General features: G+C 27.2%; 1 protein-coding gene across 1 annotated transcript in view; it reads left to right on the forward strand.

Moving 5' to 3' along the window:
• Nucleotides 1-21,560, forward strand: part of LOC111638041 (integrator complex subunit 3-like) — a 136,004-nt gene that overhangs the window by 92,711 nt on the left and 21,733 nt on the right. The window contains exons 13-22 of the mRNA XM_023383672.1: nucleotides 979-1,070; nucleotides 1,163-1,257; nucleotides 3,394-3,522; nucleotides 7,795-7,930; nucleotides 9,511-9,568; nucleotides 13,002-13,105; nucleotides 15,976-16,020; nucleotides 17,698-17,911; nucleotides 17,991-18,050; nucleotides 20,126-20,194. Of these exons, the coding sequence (XP_023239440.1) occupies nucleotides 979-1,070; nucleotides 1,163-1,257; nucleotides 3,394-3,522; nucleotides 7,795-7,930; nucleotides 9,511-9,568; nucleotides 13,002-13,105; nucleotides 15,976-16,020; nucleotides 17,698-17,911; nucleotides 17,991-18,050; nucleotides 20,126-20,194 (1,002 nt within the window). The remainder of the gene's footprint in view (nucleotides 1-978; nucleotides 1,071-1,162; nucleotides 1,258-3,393; nucleotides 3,523-7,794; nucleotides 7,931-9,510; nucleotides 9,569-13,001; nucleotides 13,106-15,975; nucleotides 16,021-17,697; nucleotides 17,912-17,990; nucleotides 18,051-20,125; nucleotides 20,195-21,560) is intronic.

Raw genomic sequence — 21,560 nt, forward strand, 5'->3', positions numbered from 1 at the left:
GGCTACTCAAATATTTTACGTTTTTGATACTAAATTAACTCCTGAAGTATAATTTTTTATTGTTTTTATATTTTTCAATATATTTATTTTGTTTGTACAAAATAAAAAAATAATTTGTAACGATACAATAGTCTTTGTTAGGCTTAACATCGACGAAAATTCAACGCGAAGTAACACGCAACAGAGAAAAATTTTGACATCGGATACGTTAAACTATTTTTTCGTACGTAAATCAGTTATCCGAAATATCAGTTATCTGGACAACCCCAGTCCCCAATTGATTTGGAAAATCGACACTCTACTGTATTACAAACTGTATTTTACTTATTCCTTAAATGAAGTTATATCAACAGAAAAACAAGTTTTTAGTTATTACAAATTATTTATATTGTTATGTGTTTCAGATTTGAAGAAAATATTTTTACTATTAATATAATTCTCATATGACACAATTTTAAAATTTACTAAATATAAATGCAATGCAAATCATTTTTGTTTGTTATTTTTAATTTTACTTTCTATTAACTAAATTTGCTTTTATTAATTTAATTAGTGTGAATTATTATTTTAGTTTATAAATTTGTTCTCTTCAAATGTATTATTTCTATAACTTTTGGGTCAAATTTAAGTACCTGAAATTTCTTTAGTGATTTGTTATCTCTGTTAGGTAGATTTACATATACATTTTTAATCCACATTTTAATATTATATAAAAGTAGACTAATCACTTATAAGTTTTTAAATGTTGCATTATTTTTAAGTAATATCCAATAAGAAAGAACCAAAAATATCCCAAGTCATATTTTAAAATGTTTTTGTCATATAGTAGTTGTCTAGTTAAACATTATGGATCTTTTTCTACATGTTCAAAGTAAAAGAAATAATAATTTTATGAAAAATATCTTATATATTGAAAAGTAAATTTTTGTTATATTTTTAACATAAAAATAAAATTTTTTTATTTTTTTTAATAAATAGATTATGTCCAATTTTTGTGTGCCTCTTGCTAGAGAAGTTAGACAGGGTATTTACACATCATTAAGACAGATATTAGAAAAAAGAGTTTTACCGTAAGTTATTCAATTTTATATTTAGATATAAATTTTTTAATTTTTTTAATAATAATAATAATAATAATAATAATTTATAATAATATTTTTAGGTCCTTATCTCCGCTTTTTGATAATCCAAAACTTGATCGAGAATTACGCTCAATGATCAGAGATTCTTTTGCAGAATTTTGTACATTAGGAGAAGGTATTGGTCTATATTTAATTTTTATACATTTTAATAGAATAATTTAAAAAAGATATTGTTTTATTAAGAATTAAATATAAAATTAGCCAGTTAAAATGTTGATAAGTTAAATTACATAAATTACTAGTTTCCATAACTTTCAAAAAATATTGAAATTATTCTAATATGAAGTTTAAAATAATTTTATAATAATATGTAGGGATTTTTTAAGAAAGTTTATTGACTTTATTTTTACAATGTTATCAAGAATAAAAAAATTAAGTGTTGGATAAAATTTAAAATAAAATTCTTTTCTGTTTCTGTTAAATCAAATGTAATAATGTAAAATTCATTCAAATTAAAATTAATCTGAAATTATTTGAAATATGAATTATTGACTATTGTTGTTTTAGATATAAATGTTTAAAAATAATATAAAAATTAAATGTAATAAATAAAATAGATAAGTAAAAAAAATTTTTATTAAATAAAATCATAAGAATTTTTAATGACATCAAAGAAATTATTCCATATAAATATGATACCATAAATTAGTGTGAATAATAATAGGAAAATAATTTATTTTATGTGATTCACTTTCTTTAATATTAAATGTGTAAAATGTTCATCTATGTTTCTGAGTTTTTAATGGATTATAGTAATTATATATGATATTAACATAAAGCAAAAGGTATAAATTACCTGTATAATTTTTTTTTAATTTAAAAAAATGAGTTGCAAAATATTGTCAGGACATTGCAGAGGTGATGCTATTATTGATTAGTAATGATTATAAGCCTACTGAATTTATTATGGTTAAAGATGTATTCTCCATAATAACTATTCATGGTGACATCAGATGTTAAGATAGAAATAAAATTCTATGACAATTTTTTACTTCTAATTCAGCTGTGAATATATTAAATATATGAATAAATTTTTTGAAAAATTTAATGAGCTGAAAGTTATTTTTTCAAATTTATTTATTTGTATAAACTTTGATGGATTAATACATATTTACTTACATTTAACTAAATTTATTTTGGAGAGAAAGAGGATACAGAAATATAATCTGTAAATTTGTTGCAAGATAGTCAATTAAAATTTTTTACTTGTTTTAGAACAATATTTTGAAGTTCTTTATGTTAAGAAAATAATTGCATATCAAATACTTGGTTTTGGTGTTAATAGAATAATTTTGGAATCTGAAGAGTCAAAGACAATGAGGTTATTTAATTTTGGAATAAAGAATGTAATGCTAATAATCCTGTTTACACCAATATCATTTATTCATTTCTTTTTTGCTGAATAAAGTCTGTAATTTATTGAGTGAACTGGACTTTGAACCATAGAATTTAAATTTATTGATGGATTTATGATAAATTCATTTATCAGTTTCAGTCACTTGTTAATTTAATGAAACTTGGTTATTTTGACATTGAAATACATCACTTTGTTTAGCTAGATGATATTTAAGATTACTGTGAACATGTGAAGTCTAAATATTTAAAGTTTCAGTAAACTTTAATTTTTTTTATAAGTAAGAAAAAATGAATAACAAGTTAGTATAGTAGTCAAAATTTAATTCTTGAGTAGATAATACATCTATCAGATTGTTTTCAAGATTTCACTTACTTAAAAATATCAATGACTTCCATAATTCGTTACTTAATAAGATAGTGGAATTTCTATTTGTAAGTAGCAACAGGAAGAGTTATGACAACTAGAGTATCTGCTTGGATTCCTTTTTATTGTTGAAATAATCAGTTTAAAGTATATAAAGATAAGTTTAAAACTTTTTATAACTATCATGAGATAACAATTAATATAATAGTTACTGAAAATTATAATAAAATATCTATTTGATACTTAAAAATGTTAATAATAGCATATAATAAGTGAAATATTTGATTAAATAACTAATTATCTTTTCTTAAAATTTTAATCCCAATATTACATGTATTACTATATTTCTGCCAAAATTATTATGAATTATTTTATTTAGAAAATTAAGTCAGCTCTCAAGGAGATGTTACAGAACCTTATAAAATTATGTATAAATTTATAATATATGATAAACACAATTATTAATAGTTATACATAGTTTATATATTAGATAATTTAACAATATTGTTTATGTTATATTCATTTTTATAGGAAAACCTGAAGAACCAATACCTATCAGAGAACCTGTAGAAGTACTGAATGATGGAAATTTTAATTCTACACCAAATAATAATGAAAATGAAGCTCAGTTTAGTGAGGATGAAGATGATATTCCTTTAGGTAAGATTCTTTAATACCAATGCAAATTATTTAATCATATATTAGTTATTGGTACAGATATTGATTTTCAGTATGTAAGTTAATGATTCAGGATTTTCAAATTAAAAAAATGAAGTTTTGCAAAATACTAAACATTTTTGACTGATATAATTTGAAGATTTCAATCTCATGCAGTTAATAGATTGGTCCAACTGGAATAATATACAAAAAATAAATATTAATTACTTTGTATTTTTCAGCTTTTGTTTTTCTTGAAAAATATTTTTGGTTACTACTGTTATTTCTATCCATATGATTTCTTTTATAAGGATTTGACAAAACTTTATATTTTTTTTATTTAAAAAATTAATTTGTGCTTTTTTTACATTCATTTATACAGGGTGTCCCACTCAGGAGTACAAGTTTAAAAATGCGAATTACTTGCGAACATGTGAACATAAAGGCGAGCTGTAAGAACTGAACATACCTGTATTTAGTGGAAAACAAGTCCACATTACAAAAGGTGCTGAAAATGTTCTCCCCAATGTCCGAGCACAAGGAAATGCGATACTCCATATTTGAGAATGTCCTCTGCAACATGTCACTGTCGATAGCAGCAATTTCACGCTTGATGTTTGCTTTCGGTTGTTCAATGGTCCTGGGTTTGCTTGCATACATCTTGCCCTTTAAATATCTCCATAGAAAAAAATCTGGGGGAGTTAAATCGAACAATCAAGGTGGCCACAAACCTTTTGAGATCACCTTGTATCCAAAAAACGATCGGATCTCTTCCATACTGGCATGAGAAGTATGGTACATTGCCCCGTCCTGTTGGGAGTAACCTTCTTGAAGTTTGTAGTCGTCCAGTTGTTTCATAAATTTGTCAAATATGGACAAGTATTGATCGGTGTTCACAGTCTCGTCAAAGAAAATTGGACCAATGATCTGAGAACGAGAAATCATGCACCACACTCCGATCTTCTGATCGTGTAAGAGAGCCTCAATCAATTCTTCATTAAATAAAGAATATTTTGAACCTTGTTGCATGATGATACATGCACGTATTCACGAGTAATTCGCATTTTTAAAGTTGTACGCCTGAGTGGGACACTCTGTACTTCTGTTTAAAATGCCAATACTGATTAATAACTTATATTAAAGTATGCTTTATATTAAAAATGAATTTGATGGAATTTGTAGAAAGTTTTAATTAGTTTATATTGTCAGCTATTGTTTTGTTAGATACAAATATAAACTGTAATCCCAATATTTATACTAAAACTGAATGATTGCTGGATTAGATTGGGCTATATTATTGCTACTATTAATAATTAAATGGTAAGTAATTTGGCTTAGAAGTAGGCATTAGGTGCCATCTCTTATTAAATTTAATTATTATAGTTAAATTAATATTTATTTATTAATTAATTTAGAAGGATCTGGAAAAGTTCAAGTTCCATTTTGGATTGATTTGTTGCTTTTTGCCTTTAGCCAAATTACTTAGCATTTAATTATTAATATTAGCAGAAATATAACCCTATCTAATTTAGCAATTGTTTAGTTTTGTTAGATGTTAATTTACATTGATGCTTTACAGAGATTTTGAATGGGAGTTTCATGAGGTTATTATGAAAGACATGTTGGTTTAATTTGAAAGTACTTTTTTAATATGCTTTTTTGGATGGCAGTTTTATATTGGAAACCTGAGAAATATAAAGTTTTTCAAATATTGTTTGTCTGTAAATTAACACATAATAGCTTTTATAAGTGAAATATAGAATAATGAGGAATATTGTAAGATTTTTTCATTGCAAGTTGAAAAAATTTTAATGATTATCTCTATTATAAAATTGTCAATTTTGGAAATTTTTCATTGTAAATTTTTAGACTGAATAAGTCTAAAAATTGAAAACATACAAATTTAAATAAAATTTCTAAATATTCTGTTTTAGTTTTTCTTCATACTGTGAATAAGATATTATATAGCCATAGTGACTAAATTGTGGCTCTTCTAAACCCCTACTCCTAAAGTTTGATTTTTATTCCTTGTTATTTAGAAGTCTGAATTTAGTATTCTTTTTCTATATATATATATATTAACTATTGATATTGATGTCCAGAGTAAGAGATTATTAATAACAATATATTTAGTTAACAACTTTAAAGCTAATAAAGGAACAAGATGTGTATTTTAATTTGAAATGTCTAATTCAGGAAAAGCAGTAAATTTGTTTTAAAATTAGGGTTTTCAAATCAAGATGCATATTTTATCCACATGAATTTAATACTTGAGAAAATATATAATTTGTAGTGATGTAACGAATATTCGGTTACTATTCGGTATTCGGCCTATTTTTTGCTATTCAGCCGAATACCGAATACCTAAAAACAGGAGTAAGAAATGACAAAAACACAGTAAATTAATCATTTTGGTATTTAGATTTAATGTTATCGGGTTAGTGTTGTTTGTTTATATTTATTTATTACTTATAACATGCACAGAATAAAAAAAAAACATTATTAGTCACTTGTATTCACAGTTTATAATTACAAAGATTAGCACACGTATACACCTATTCGTTCAAGAATCGTCACACATCTGAGGGTCTGACCCTGCCTATCCTTCTTTTTAAGCGCTCGTCTTTGCTCTTCCCTTTCTCTTTCCTCTATCGCTCTAGTCCACGTATGCCTATGCATACATCATAATACGCGCTCACGATACTTTCGATTCGTCACTTTTCCGTCGTAGATTTCCCATTTTACAATTACGTGACTCATAGCCTGGTGATGATGGAGAAAAGAGACAGATAGGATGATGGTATAAGTCACAGTTATGATTTCACAGATTCGAAACAGCTTGGTAGCCCAAACAACCCCAGGCTTTCGCCCGTGCACACTAAGTGACTTTCGTTACAAGCATTTAGCTTTCCGAAGTCTATGACAACAATTGTTTGGCATTGACGGCCGCGAATTTCGGGCCAATGAGCTGCTCGACTTGTTCGATTATGTTATCAACTCAATTTCATATTTATTTTCACATTTTCACTTTGCGGTTCTTCTCTGTTCTTCTTCCATTATTTACACATGTAGATCATTTCATTGTTATCCATATTTGCTATCATCACTTATCACATACTGCCATGACGCTCTTGTCTGAACTGTCAAGAATTAATGCGATTGGCGAAGCGTAGTGACAGTGGGCCAATAGAGAGCAGGGTCCTTGCCATAATGCAGTTTGCGCGCCAATTTTCGTACATGCGTTAATCGAGCCGAATATTTGGCTATTTGGCCACGCTCCTGGCTGAATATTCGGTATTTGGCCTGAGGCTGAATATACTATTCGTTGCAACACTAATAATTTGTAAAAATACACAATTTTAAAATAAAAATTTTAATAGAAATGAAAATGAAAAAACAACCAAATGTTTTGATAAAATATTTTCTTAATTTATCATGTGTTGATATTTAGGACATGTTTATATTGTTTATGAAGCTCTCAGCTTTGTTTATATTTATTAAACTTTTATCAGCATATTCATAAGAAATGCTTATAACTTACATGTGACATATATTTGTAGATAAAAATTTAATATGATAAAATAAAGAAATAAAAGATTAATGAATTTGTTTTATCATGTAATTTTTATACAAGTTATTTATATTAAACAATTAAAGATTAACTTAAAGTAAAAAATTTGCACAAACTAAAGTAGATTATATTTTTAACATTGATAATAAAAACTACAAGTATGAATCTGACATAATAAGAACAGAGATTCTGAACAAATTTTATTTTAAACATGAAAACTAAAAATTTAAACTAAAGAAAACATTGAGTTTCAAAAAAATTTATTTTATATGATAGTAATTTCCTCTTCCAGAAGTCAATATTCTAAAAACTAATGGAGAAATCATTCATATGATTTCTCCATTAGTTTTTGTCAAATGTCAATGTTATGTCAAAATTATCGAAAAATGTATACAAAAATTATTGGAATTTATAAAATGTTACCTTTTATTTTTCAAGTTTACTTCAACAAAAAAAAATCATTAAAATATTAATTACAATAATTTCTTTTTTGTTTTCTAGATTTTTTTAAAACTTTTTATTTTTAATTCAGATATTTATTTTCTCTTGCAAAATTTAAAAATTTTAATAAAAAAAAAAAGTTAATCAACTAGGATGACTTTTTGTAGAAATGTTTTTTAGTTTATTTTTTATAAGACATGAACGTGTAGGAAATATAATTATTAAAATATTTATGAAATTAAAAAATGATATATTTCATATAGGCAAACTTCGCATTCGGGATATGAAGTTTAGGCCAATACGTGAATCATCAAAGGTTGAACAAATTAACATCAATGATCACATTGAACAATTAAATGGAGATGTGAAAACATTAGTATTAAATCTTCAAAATGAGAAGTAAGTTTTTAATTATGATATTTATTATTTCTAAAGTGTAGCATTGTGTAATGATAAGATTTTTTAATAAGTTTTTATAATAATAGTATAGAGATTTTTGAAAATTGTTTAATTTTTATTTTAAATATTTTTGGAATGATGAAATGTTTTTGAAGCTGGAACTTATCTTAATACTAATCAATATTATATCTTCCTTGGGTCACTATATATAATATATTGGGACACTCAAGCAAAAAGTTTGAGAAACACTGCTCTAGGTGATATGAATATATTCATATAAATTAATAAAAGCTATTTTCTGAAATTATAGATCATGTTGCATGCAATATGCATAAAACTTTGGTGTGAAATGGCCTACATAGATGAATATCTTTTTGATATGTAAATTTATCAAAGCATCTGTTTTCTAAGAAATTTCTGTAGAAACTAATTAAAAAGTATTTTTCATACTTCACATTTTACTAGTAATAAAATTCAAGGTCAGAGTGAATGGAATTGAAAGAATTTTACTGACTTTCACTGTGCTCTAAAACATTTGACTTCGGTGACTGACTCCATAACAGTGAATATAAACAATTTTTTTTACATCTTGAATTTACAGAATTCTGAATTACAGTGAAACCTTGGTTTTCGAATGATTTCATTTTTTGAACAGTTCAGTTTACAAACAGATTTTCGAACTCATAATTGCACTAGTTCTCATACAGTAACTTGGTTGCTGAACAAGCTACTTGGCAAGAGCCGGTCATATATTAGAGAGAGACAGATGGTCAATTCTTTATACTTCCTATGTTAAGAAAGTCTACGGTCAGAGTAATCAATGACAGGACTATCTATTCAGAAGTTAGTGGCTCTGAGATCACCTCACGTCATTAGACATCACAACACAAATCATTGATGATGTTTCTGTTGAAATTAGATTTCAATGCACATTCAGGAACGATTCTATTTTCATTTTTCAGTATGCACTACAATTGAATCTAAATCAAATTAATTAATAAAAACCATGTTAATTGACATTCACATAATATAAATGGCATTCAAGAATTTGTGTTTAAATATGCTTCAGTTAAATTAAATAACAAATTTAATTAATATAATATTATATATTATAATATTTAATATTTCTTACTGTAATATTACATTGCATTTGTAGGCCTTTTTATGCATGAAATAAAGCTAAAAAGGTAAAAAAGGGCTTTGTTTTGGTGTCAGGAACAAATTAATTAATTTTATATTGTTTTGTATGAGAAAATTTGTTTTGGTTTTAGAACAAATCGGTTTTCAAACAACTTTTAGAAACAAATTATGTTCGATAACTGAGGTTTGACTGTATATATTAAGTATCAGTTTTGTGTAGTTCACAACCTGTATAGAGTAGTAAGAAAGAATTGGAACAAGCTATTTATTACTTTAGCAGAGCTAAAATTCCATGCATAATGGCTCATACAGTTTACTAATTTAACTGTTGGTAAAATCAAAGACATTTTTAATTTATAAAATAAAATTCTGTACAAGTAATTAATAATACATTGATTTGGCATAAGATGATCTATTTAAATTTTTAAATATTTTATTAGGGATAGTGAAATAAAATGTGAAATAATGGAAAAATTACTTCAAGCTGTTTTACAAGAGGTAAGAATATTTTATTATTATTAAAATTTAAATAATTATATTCTTTTAAAAAAATGAATGTGTGAGTAGCAGGGGGCCCCTAATGACCACTTAATCTGCACGGGTCGGAAAGACCTGCTCTCGGTTGTCGGATGGCATAGGAGGGCTAAAAATATGAGTGGGGAGGAGTCGGGAAGTCGTGACCAGGTGTCCAAAAGACTACACGGGTTTAAATTAACGAACACATTTAATAAATAACTAAGAAAATTTACACAAAGATATTAAATACAACATACGCGAATCAAGATGTAAATAGGTATTCTAAAATCTATTCTAACCTAACGCTAAAATCCGAGAGAGAGCTCACGCTAGAGAGAGATAAATAATAATGGCAAGGTATTACCTCGAAGGCAACGTTCTCCAATTATAGGGCGTTGATAAAACACCCTGTGATCGTCGTCTTCTACTCTGAGATGTCCTTCTCAGGCCGTGCGGCTATGTCTGGTTACGGTGTATGCTCCGTCACTCCTAATCAGTAGAGAGTTCTTCTTGGTGAAGTTTGCTCGGAGGTTTCTTCTGTTAACCTCTTCGAGGAGTAATTCCGTTGTATCAGGAGAATAAAAAAATATTCAAAGTTTTTACCTTTGCATGGAGCGGCGATTATGAGCTTCGTAGATCCTGAGAGTGCTGGAAGATCGTGCGTCGATGTTTCTTCTCCGACGATCGCTCTTGAGGTTTGCAGAGGGGTTTCTTCGGCTTAAGTGCCCTGGCTCAGCGCCCCGAGTAGAAAATCCGACCCCTTTATATACCCGATCAGCGTGGGAAAAATCTGAGAATTGTTGACGTCTTTTGACAGTTCTCCCTGATTTATTACCGCGCCGTCGAAAAACTTATTTCTTTATATGGTCATCTTTATTGTCCGGTCGCTCGGATGTAAGGGGGTCACGTGACATCGTGGTCCCTCGTCGATGACCTTCGGACAACGAAAGTCACCCTCACTAACTACGCAGTTAGTGTGAAAATAAAAACATCGTTTGTATTTTCACAAATGTAATTTGTATGTATGTATGTATGTATGTATGTATGTATGTATGTATGTAAGTATGTATGTGGGGTACCCAAAAATAACTGGAATTGCAACAGAACATGCAAGCATTTTGTCATTACAGATTGTGCTGTTAGGTGTTGTTAGCCTGGAGTTTCCCATCCTAGTCTGCCTTATGGCATTAGTCTGTGTGAAGTGGTTTTGCCTTGTTGCTGCTTTGTGTGTGTCTTACTTGCAGCATCCATTAATTATTATGTTGCATGACCACAAGGAACAAAGAGTTTTTTGTTGGAGAAAATTGCAGCTGAGACTGTTGTTGTACTTTGGCAAACCTTTAGGGTCAAGTTATAAACTCCGTAACTAACCGTATGGCTGTACCATACTCCGTAAGAAAAGTTTGGATTGATCAAACTTTTACGGTAGGGATACAGAGAATTGACCAACTGCACGTGCGCTAAGTTGCCATCAGTTGATGTACAATCGGAAGTTGTGCCGGAAGCAACCAACGAAACTTTGATAAATTGATGGAAACATAACTTTTGACCGACAATGCTGCTTCTGAATAATATAAAATTTTAAGATAAGAATTACTTTGGTCATAAAAAAAAAATAGAAAAATAATAAAATGAATAAATAATTATAGTGTTAGATCTAGCAATAACTACCGATGATTTTGCACATGCTCACAATGGACTGCTTCGTAAACTGTAAAATAGTTTGTTACGGAAAAGGCTTTACGGTAGTTTATAACTGTTGCTATAGATATCTAGTGTAGCAAACATTTACGGATACGGTTACATTACAGAGTTTATAACTCGACCCTTAAGAGCAATGCTTTGAGCAGATCACAAGTTTATGAGTGGTTTTCTTTGATTCAAAAATGCATCTTGTCAACTGAAGACATGTCACAATCTGACCATACTTCAATGAGCAGAAATGAGGAAAACATCAAAAAAGTTTGACAGGCCATTAATCAAGATTGTCAAAATACCATTGACCAAATGTCTGAAGAAAAAATTTGTCATGGAGTACCTGCCAGCAAATTTTATCAGAAGAGTTGAGAATTAGTTGGATATCTCCCAAATTTGTGCCTCATGCTCACACAGGAGCAGAAAGACAAAAGAAAAACAAAACAAAACTTTTCCATGACTTGAAGCAGGAACTGCATAATGATACAAATTTCTTTACAGTGATTGTAACTGGGGATGAATCTTGGTTCTGTGTATACCACCCAGAAACAAAATAAGCATTAAGCCAGTAGAAACATTCAAATTCACCAAGACCCAAGAAAGCACATCAAAATTGATTAGAAAACTTCAAGACTATGTTAATTTATTTCTTTGATGTGAATGAGATTGTGCACAAGGAATTTGTTCTTCCAGGACAAACAGTGAACCAATATTTTTATCTTAATGTTTTGAAAAGACTGAATGAGAACATTTAGTAGAAATGGCCGGAATTGTGGAGATTGGTTCCTTTACCATTACAATGCTCTGGTCCACATGGCTCTATCTATCCAACAGCTCTTGACAAAGAACAGCATAGTGCTTGTGTCCCACCCACCCTACTGACTGGATTTTGCTCCTTGTGACTTTTTTCTAAAGAAAGTTCTCAAAGGAAAGTGGTTCAGTGATGTGGATGAGGTGAAAGCAAATATGTCAAGAGCCTTGAACAGTATTCTGGGTCAAGGGTTCCAGAATGTTTCCAGCAGTGAGTAAAATGTTGGGATGAGTTCAATGACACTGGTGGATAATACTTTGAAGGGGACTAAATACAACTGTTTAAAAAATAATTATGATTATTTTGGGTATCTGTATGAATATATACAGGGTGTATCAGTACAGTGGTTACAAACTTTCAGGAGAGATAGAGTACACCTAGACGATGGGAAATCAAAATGGGATATTATAAATGATATTATGAATTATATATATATAATTCATAATATCATTTATAATATACAATCATAAAAATGCAAAGTGTTGCTGTAAAAACAAATTCAAATTTGAAATTAATTATTATGAATAGTTAATATTTTTCATAGTAAAGTATTCTATTTTTTTAATGAATAATTAATTAAAATGTAATTTAAAAATGATTAAAAGTTCATATGGTTTTAACATTTATATACATGTGAAAACTGGAGTATACAATCATTGCATTATTCAAAATAGAAAAATATTTAGATATCAGTTTTTAAAAGTTTTATAAATTAATAAAATATAAACTTACTTCATTTATAATTTTTTTAATGCTGAATGAACATTTAAAAAAATTTTTAATAATTTAATTTGAAGATATTTTCTTATAATTAAAATACTTTTTAATATTTATAGATTTTATTTTGATGATGCTATTTTCTAATTAAATATAATGTTTGTTATAAGTTTATTTATTTTTTATTTGTAGGAAGATTTTGATCAAGATTCTGCATCTACTTTGGGACTCTGTTTAGCACAAATTCTAAATGAAGAATTTGTTCGAAAAATATTTCCTCAGGAGATGGATGATGAGTTAGTATCTTATAATTTCAAATTATTTAAACTTTTTATTAGAGAAAAAGTAACTTTTATTTTTATCTATACCAGCCAAACCTGTTAAATATTCAGTTTGATAAGAATATGACTTGCCAATTACAGTAGTTTGATGTCAGTGTCATTAGAATTTTGATTAGATTTTATTCATACTGAATAAAATCTAAATATGGTATTCATCTCTTCTTTCTTAACTTTACAAAATTCACTATAGACAAAGGAATAAATATTATTGAAATTATTTTCAAAATTTGAAATGTAAATTTATTTAAAATTCAGACTTTTTTATTTTAAATTACATTTTTCACATTACTTTTAAGATACCTCACTGAATACATATTTTTACTAGAAAACTTATTTTCCTTCCATTTTTCTGAATATTTAATATTTTTTAGAATATTTCACTTTAGACAGAGCTATTTCACAAACTATGTTCATGCATTGTCATATCTGAATAATAATAGCCTGTTTGATCAATTCCTTTCTATTATAAAAGTATGGTTTGAAATTTAAGTATATTAAATACTGTATATATAGGATGACTCAGGAGGAGAAGGAAATATCTTGGGAAAACAAAAGTACAGGTCATTGTAAGCAAAAAATTTTCACGAACATGGGTATTATTTTCAGTAGTTTCAGAGATACAACTGTATCAAAGTTGCTCACAAGTTTGAATGTAATAGAATGTCAATAATAATGAATAACACTTGTGTTATATTCAAAACAAATGCTCAAAAATCAAATCTTGAACTCCAGTACACTTTACAACTCATATCTGACACATCACATGTTGTTTCTTTGAGTTAGTGATGTAGCCATTATGTAACTAGGAAACAAAATTTGAATCTCATTACAGCATCTGGAAACAGATGTAGGACATACTGATAGTGATAAGGATGTAAGTCAAAGCAACATAAAGTTCAGATGACTCAATTGTAAAGTATATAGAGTATTGGAGATCAAGGTTTGATTTTTGAGCATTTGTTTTGAATGTAACATTTGTAAATTGTAAATAATTGTGAATAAGAAAACGTCACACCATTTTCCTTGATTAAACTCCAGGACTCTTGGATTCAAATAAACCCCAGTCTTTGAATAAATTGGAGAATAAAGATGTTGCTAAAAATAAACCATTGTCTCAAATAAACCCTAAAATAAGTACTTTCTATTCTGAGGTTCATGGAACATTTTTGGAAATAAAATTATAATTATTGTCGAATATTGAGCATAGGAAAGTTACATCAAGTTCATGATAGTTAAAATCCTGACTCTGACAACAACATTGAAGCAGACACAAATGACAACACAACTCTCAAATAAGAAATTACTGAATCAGGTTAACTATGAAAGCTAATTATTTCAAATATGTAGCTGTAACTCACAATTACAATCAATAAATGGTTTTGATAGTTTTAAAAATGAATGAGTAATTAGGCTACTTTTCTTTTAATTTTTATCTATTTGTTTTCTATTTCAAGATAATAAACCCCGAGAACTTCAATTAAACCCCAGGAATACTTAGATTTTTAAAATAAGTCCTTTGGGGTTTAATCAAGGAAATACAGTAGATTTGTTTTCTACATTTTGTAAAAGCATTTTATTTTATAAAGAAAGTTTTCATTCATTTCTCATTTACACTAGCTGACTCCATTGTGAATCAAACCTATCTATAAGTACAAAACTGTGGCTGAATATGTAGCCACAATTTTAACACAGTGCACTAGTATATTAATGTACTAGTGCAAAATGTCAACTAATCAATCAATCAATTTATTTTAATTAAAATTCTGAATGGAAATGAATAAAGTGAGGTTTGTATTTAAAAAGTGTATATAAATAAAAATTAGTGAGATTTATAAATTGACATGAATAGAGAGTATCTTTGATGAGTTAGATGTATATATTTTAATGTGTAACTGAAAAATTTAATAAGTTTTGATCCAATTAGTGAATAAAATTTAGAGAAAATGTAAAGTTAGTAAAGACAATGCTAAAGTTTAAATTATTGTAAATGAGCAGAAACTTTGATTCAGAAATTGTACTGAAAATCATAAATCATTACTTACAATTTAATAACAACACATTTTAATAACTAATAATAATTTGTCAATTGTTTTTCAGTTTCTTTTAGTCTTTTGTGTTTGATATATGATTATGCTAAAAATAATTAGAAAATGCAGTGAAATTTTTGATATAATAAATCTGATTTGATCTGTTGCATCAAAAATTTAGAAAATAATCAGATGTAACGGAGAGAAAAAGTTGTTAGATTTAAATTTTTGTCAGACACCAATAAAAATAATGTATATGATATAATAATAACAAAAATCAATATTTATATTTATTAAATATATATTCAAGTATTTTTAGAAAATTGAGAAATTTATATGCTGTATTTATTCTAATAAACAGTACACTGCCTATAACTTTTTTCAGCTTGCAACTGTGCTATTTATTAGAATATGGTATTTTATTTATAAGATTACAAGATGCATTTAAATACAGTTCAATTAACAAAGTTTACTTATTATTAAAATTTTGTATAATTCTAAAATAGTTTTAGAAATAAATTATCTGAAATAAATCATTATTTTACAGAAATAAATACCTATTAAATAATGATTATTTTCTGAAAATTTTTATAATTTTGATAAACCTAATAATTTTTTTATTTATTATATAATTTAAATTCTAAATTTCGCATGTCTCATTTCGTGTATGTTATAGATTATTTAGGTAATATATTGAATAATTATCATTATTATGACAAACTTCTTCAGTTTTTTCATTAATATAGTTGTATTTTTAGGCACAGTATAGAACCATAATTTGATTTATTTATATTATAGAACGTTAGAAGATTCGATGGGAACACCTTTATTTGTGATGTTTCGGTAAGTTTATTTTCAAGTATTGTAATATATAATTTATTAGAATGTTAATTTTATCTTATAAAGATTTAACACAAATAATACTGAATATTGGGTTCTTACCAAAAATTTAAGATGTTCACAATTAATGATATAAGATGTAAGCAGTTCTTAGCAATACTGCTTTTTGGAATTGATGGACATTAATTTTATTGATGCAAAAGATATTAAGTTGTCATTATTATAATCAATGTATATTTTTATTTATTTTTTATATTATTTGATAAATAAAGTAAAACAATAAAAAAATTTTTTGTATCATTTCCATTTTATATTTTTGTCATAATGCAATTTAATTGATTCTGTCTCAAATATTTCATTTGTTCTGTTCACTTTACCACTACATCTACAGGATGTTAATGATAAGACTAGCCATACTTTAGGAGATGATAGAACATCAAAAAATAAGTGTAATTAAAGTCAAACAATTGCCAAATTATATCAGACTATATTTCATTACTATTATTAATTAAATGCTAAGTAATTTGGTACTAGATACAGGTGTTAAGTGCCATCTCTTGCTAAATTTAAGTGTAATTAGAAAATAAAGCTAGTATCCCAAAATTCTTAACCCCTATATTTTGAAAACAACATTTTGGGATACTAGCTTTTCTCCTAATTACACTTACTGTTTGATGTGCTATTACCTTCTGGAGTTTACCAATGTTATTGTTAACATACTGTATGTAATAGTAATGTAAATAAAATGAAAGAAACAAGAAACAAAAAGTATTTGAGATTATACTTTCTATATTATATTATACCAGTAAATGTCATGTTTTCAATGGCCGTTTAGGAAATGCAGTATATATTGTGATATGCTTTGTGTGAAGGTTTTAATTTCCTTTCGAGCAATTTGATGTGGATTGTATGTTAGTATGGATTATATGACACTGTGAGTTATGTGCAGGAAACCTTGGTAGTTTGATTAACCATATGCTCAAATTTGTATCTCTTATTTTCTAATAGATTTTATTTCTGTCCAGGCTTATGCACAAGATTTTTAAAAGAGTGGGGTTTAAAAAGAATTTTTTCATAACATAGTTTATTAATATTTACAATATAAGTTTGAAGACATTTTTTTGTATTATTTTGTAATTTTTTTGTATAAATATTTAGTTTTACATTATAGGTTAAATATTTTTTGATTAATTCTTTTATTCAATTTTTTAATTATTTTTAAATGGGGAGTTACAATTGTGTGCATAGTCTTGTTTCTACATAATTTTATAAAGAAAATAATTTATTACTAGATATTGTTTAATAATAATTTGTTAGTTTGACTAAGAAATTTTTGAGTTTTTATATGGATTATTATAATTGTATTCTGATTAATTGAATTAATTGGCATTACAATTTATCCTAAATTCTAACTTGATCTGTAATATTCTTACGAAATACATAGAATGTAATTGATTAAATTAAGATTCTTGTAAATGCAGTACTAATAATATGGTGTAGGGAGTAGTTGCTGCAATGCTTATGAAATTACTACACAGATAAACAAAGCTAATAAATAGACATTTTAAAATATATTTATAATCGTTTATTTTTTATATTATTATTTTAATATAAAATAAGCAAATATAATACAATATTTACTTAATATTAAAAGATAATATCTCTCTAAATTTTTATTAGAAATCTTTGTCAAACTCCTGAAGAGGATCCTAGTAGACAACCTCTTTTAATGATTTTAGCAGAAATGACGACGCATCAACAGCGTTTAGGATATCTTCTTTTATATTTTCTTAAAGCAAGCAAAGTTCAAGATAATAGAATGTCATCCTATAGGGATTATGTAAAAAGTTTGGAATCAAAAGATTTAGCTACATGTTTACTTAGTGATTTAAGGGTAAATAATTTTGCAATGACTTTAAAATATTATGTAATTTTAAATTTAAATATTTAAAAAATATATTTAAATATTTCAGTTATGTCAGGAGGATGATGTTAGGATGTTTTGTTATATTATACCAGACATTTACACTCAGGTAATTATTTAAAGTTTTGGTTACAGCAAACTTTTGTAAAGAATTTATATTTTTATAATCTAAAATATACATAATTTATACCATATTTTAGTATCAAATATAATTTAGGTCTTTGGTATAAAATTTTTGTAAGAAATGTGAAAATGCTACTAATTATCTTAAAGAAACAGTTCATTGACTAAGCTAATTTTTGACAGAAATTTTGTTTTTATTTCTAATAATCAAATTATGTTTAATTACTTAAATACAAAGTTGGAAATTTTTTTTGTCATTCATTGCCACAATCTAAATACATTACAGAAAAGCATCTTTATAACATATTGTAGTAACAATTCTTTGAGCTGCTTTTTCAGTTTACTTATTGTATTTCTTAAGTTTACTGTATAGCAGTGCTGAATAATAACATACGAGGGGGACCCCAAAAAAACTGAACTGAGAGCGCGCTGCTATTCGTAGACATAGTAGAGAGTTCTCCCATTACATGGGGTTAGTAGAGATCTTCACAAAACAGCTGTTTTGTGAAGGTCAAACTGACACTGTTTGCACAGCTGTTTGTAGGTTTTAGATTTGAGTGTAGTGTTGTGTTTCTCTTACTGTTATTTTGTTTCACCTGCAAAGTTCTGGGAGTCCTTCAACATCTTGAAACGATGAAAACATTGAAAAAATCTGCCAAAAAAGTGTTAAGATGTCTGCGAGAGGATGTGCGAAGGAAATGTCCAAAACTTTGGCGATCAGGTGACTGGTTCCTTCATCACGACAATGCCCCTGCACACACGGCCTTACGAGTGACTCACTATTTGGTTTCTCAGGGATGGCCTGTCATTCCCTACCCTCCGTATTCACCAGACCTAGCCCCCGTGTGACTTTTTTCTGTTTTTGAGAATGAAGAAAAATCTAAAAGGGAAGCGTTTTGAAGATGTGGAGGCGGTAAAAACAGCTTCGCTAAGGGCTCTGGATGATATCAAGGTTGAAGAGTTCCAGAGATGCTTCAAACAGTGGGAAAAAGACTTGACAAGTGCATCGCATCTAATTGAGTGTACTTTTGAAGGTGACTGAAGAAATTTTGTAAAAAAGTTAATAAATAAAGTTTTTATACAAAAAATCCAGTTATTTTTGGGTCCCCCACGTATAAAAAAAGAAAAGAACATTTATGGACACCTAAATCGATAGATAGGTACATAGATTCAAATAATTTATGTTTTTTCATTTGCATTGAATAAATTTCCATTTTTATCATTGGAATCAGATACCATAGAAACTTTATATCTTTAATAAAAAATAGGTAGAATTAGCTTATTAAAATTAAAAGTTAAATTTAATTCAACAGAAAAACATTTTCTAGATTTTCTTCTCATCATTGGTTTATAATCAAATGCAAAATGTTTTGGTTTGACCTTGAACTAATAATTATATTGTTGGCTCTATTATCTGCTAATTATTTTTCAGTCAGATTAAGAATTGAGCCATTCACAGGCCAAATCAATTAACTCCATTTGTAAATCCTTGATGTAATCGTTGTTGTTATTAATACATTTTTCACGTAACTAATTTTATATATCATTACATTAAAGCTATGCTTTAATATAACGGTATATATGAATACATTCTACAATGTTTGTTTAAATTTAAAGTTTAAAAAGAATTTTTTAAAATAATTTATATTATCAATTTTCCTACTTTTTTGGAGTTAATCGATTTGGCAAGTGAGCAGCTCAGTTAATGATTGCTTGTCTAGGAATACATTTATGCAATCCAATAGTAAAAGTTTATAACGACTTTTAAGTTTCTACCAAAATTTATATATCACTAGTCTAAAAATTAACATTACAATTTAGATCTTATTAATTAAATTACAAATATTTAAAAGTATAATTTGGTTTTAAAAGTGAGAAAAATGATTACTTTGTTTCACTTATTTAGAAAATACAGTTCTAGGGATGTTTTTTTAGATTATATAAAAATATTTATATTCAGTTATTGTATGGTATTAAAAAAAATTGTAAATATATTTTTAAATAATTATTTTTTGTCTTAAATTTAAAGATTTTGAATTATTTTTATTCTTTAAAATATAGTTTCCAAATATTGCCATTGGAAATGCTGAATTGTTAAATCTTATTGTATCCTGTATAGATCCAACTCAGGTAAATAAATATAGGATTGTAAAAATAAAATATACAGTAGAGCATTGATTATCTGAAACAATTCAGGACTGGGTTGTTCGGATAACTGATCATTTACAAAAAAATATATTAAACACTAAACTGTACTGTATGTAATTTGTATCAAATGCCTTACAAATACACACCTTACATAATTTAGTATACAGTAATACCCCGAACTTATGCGATATGTGGGACCAAGCGATAACCGCGTAAGTCGAATTTGCGTAAGTCGGGGTATAATTTTGCATATAAATACATACAAATAATGTTTAATTGGGGCTGGAGACTAAAAAAACAATAATTTAGAAAAAAAATGTTTAATAAAATCTTAGATAATATATATGTATAACAAATTATATTATTATACAATTTTTCAGATTTACTTAATTATCACACCATAATTTTAACATCAATTCCATCTCAGGGATAATACTGTGACATTTACGAATGATGCTTGAATTTAAAGATTGAGCATTTTTCACAGCTTCAAGAGTTTTATCTTTACCTTTTATAATTGTTCTGACCGTCAATTCTGGTAGATCAAACTTCTTTGCCAATTCACAAATTTTCATTTTTGTATCGAAGTTAATAATGTTAACTTTACATTCTAAAGATAAAGTTTTTTCTTGTTTGATGTAGAATAATCAGTTCTACTTCGTTTGGATGACATAATAGAGTTTCTTGAGTCTCAATAGATATAACAAACACAGAAATAAATAACACAAAATAAATTGTAGTTATATGTCGATTCCGCGCAACACGTATCGGAACATGTAAGCCAAACAATAGTGTGGGGGGAGTGAGTAATCGAGAGTTGCGTGGCACTCAAACAAAAGAGGAATCGACGAGATTTGAAAATCGCATAACTCCAAGTTCGCGTAAGTCGGGGTAGCGTAAGTCGAGGTATTACTGTATTAAACTAGGCCTTCAGTTCAGGTTGGCAGGAAGAGGGAGAGTGCTGCAATGCCACAGCACTAGTGGAAATTTGAATTTGCCATCTGGAACGCTCTTGGTTAACCAATGTTTCAGTTGATTGGTATTCGGATAATTGATGCTCTATTGTATACTAAAATAAATGTGTTTTGATTTTTATAAAATTTTAAAAATTAATATTAATTATTTCTGTTACTAATATTGATAATAGGAATAATTTTTAATTAATTATTGAATGTTTTTGTTTGAATAGAATAATAATAAAAATAATATTTAATCAGGCATTTATATAGAAAATATATTTAAAAGTAAAATTTTATTACTATTTAATTTTAGTGACTCCTTTATTGTTTAACTTTAATAGACTTGGAAGAAATTGTATAAAGTATAATTTAAAATAACTCTTTTAAAG

This window comes from Centruroides sculpturatus, unplaced genomic scaffold (genome assembly GCF_000671375.1).
Source record: "Centruroides sculpturatus isolate CEXI.00-Female unplaced genomic scaffold, Cexi_2.0 scaffold1095, whole genome shotgun sequence".
NCBI classification, from domain to species: Eukaryota; Metazoa; Arthropoda; class Arachnida; order Scorpiones; family Buthidae; genus Centruroides; species Centruroides sculpturatus.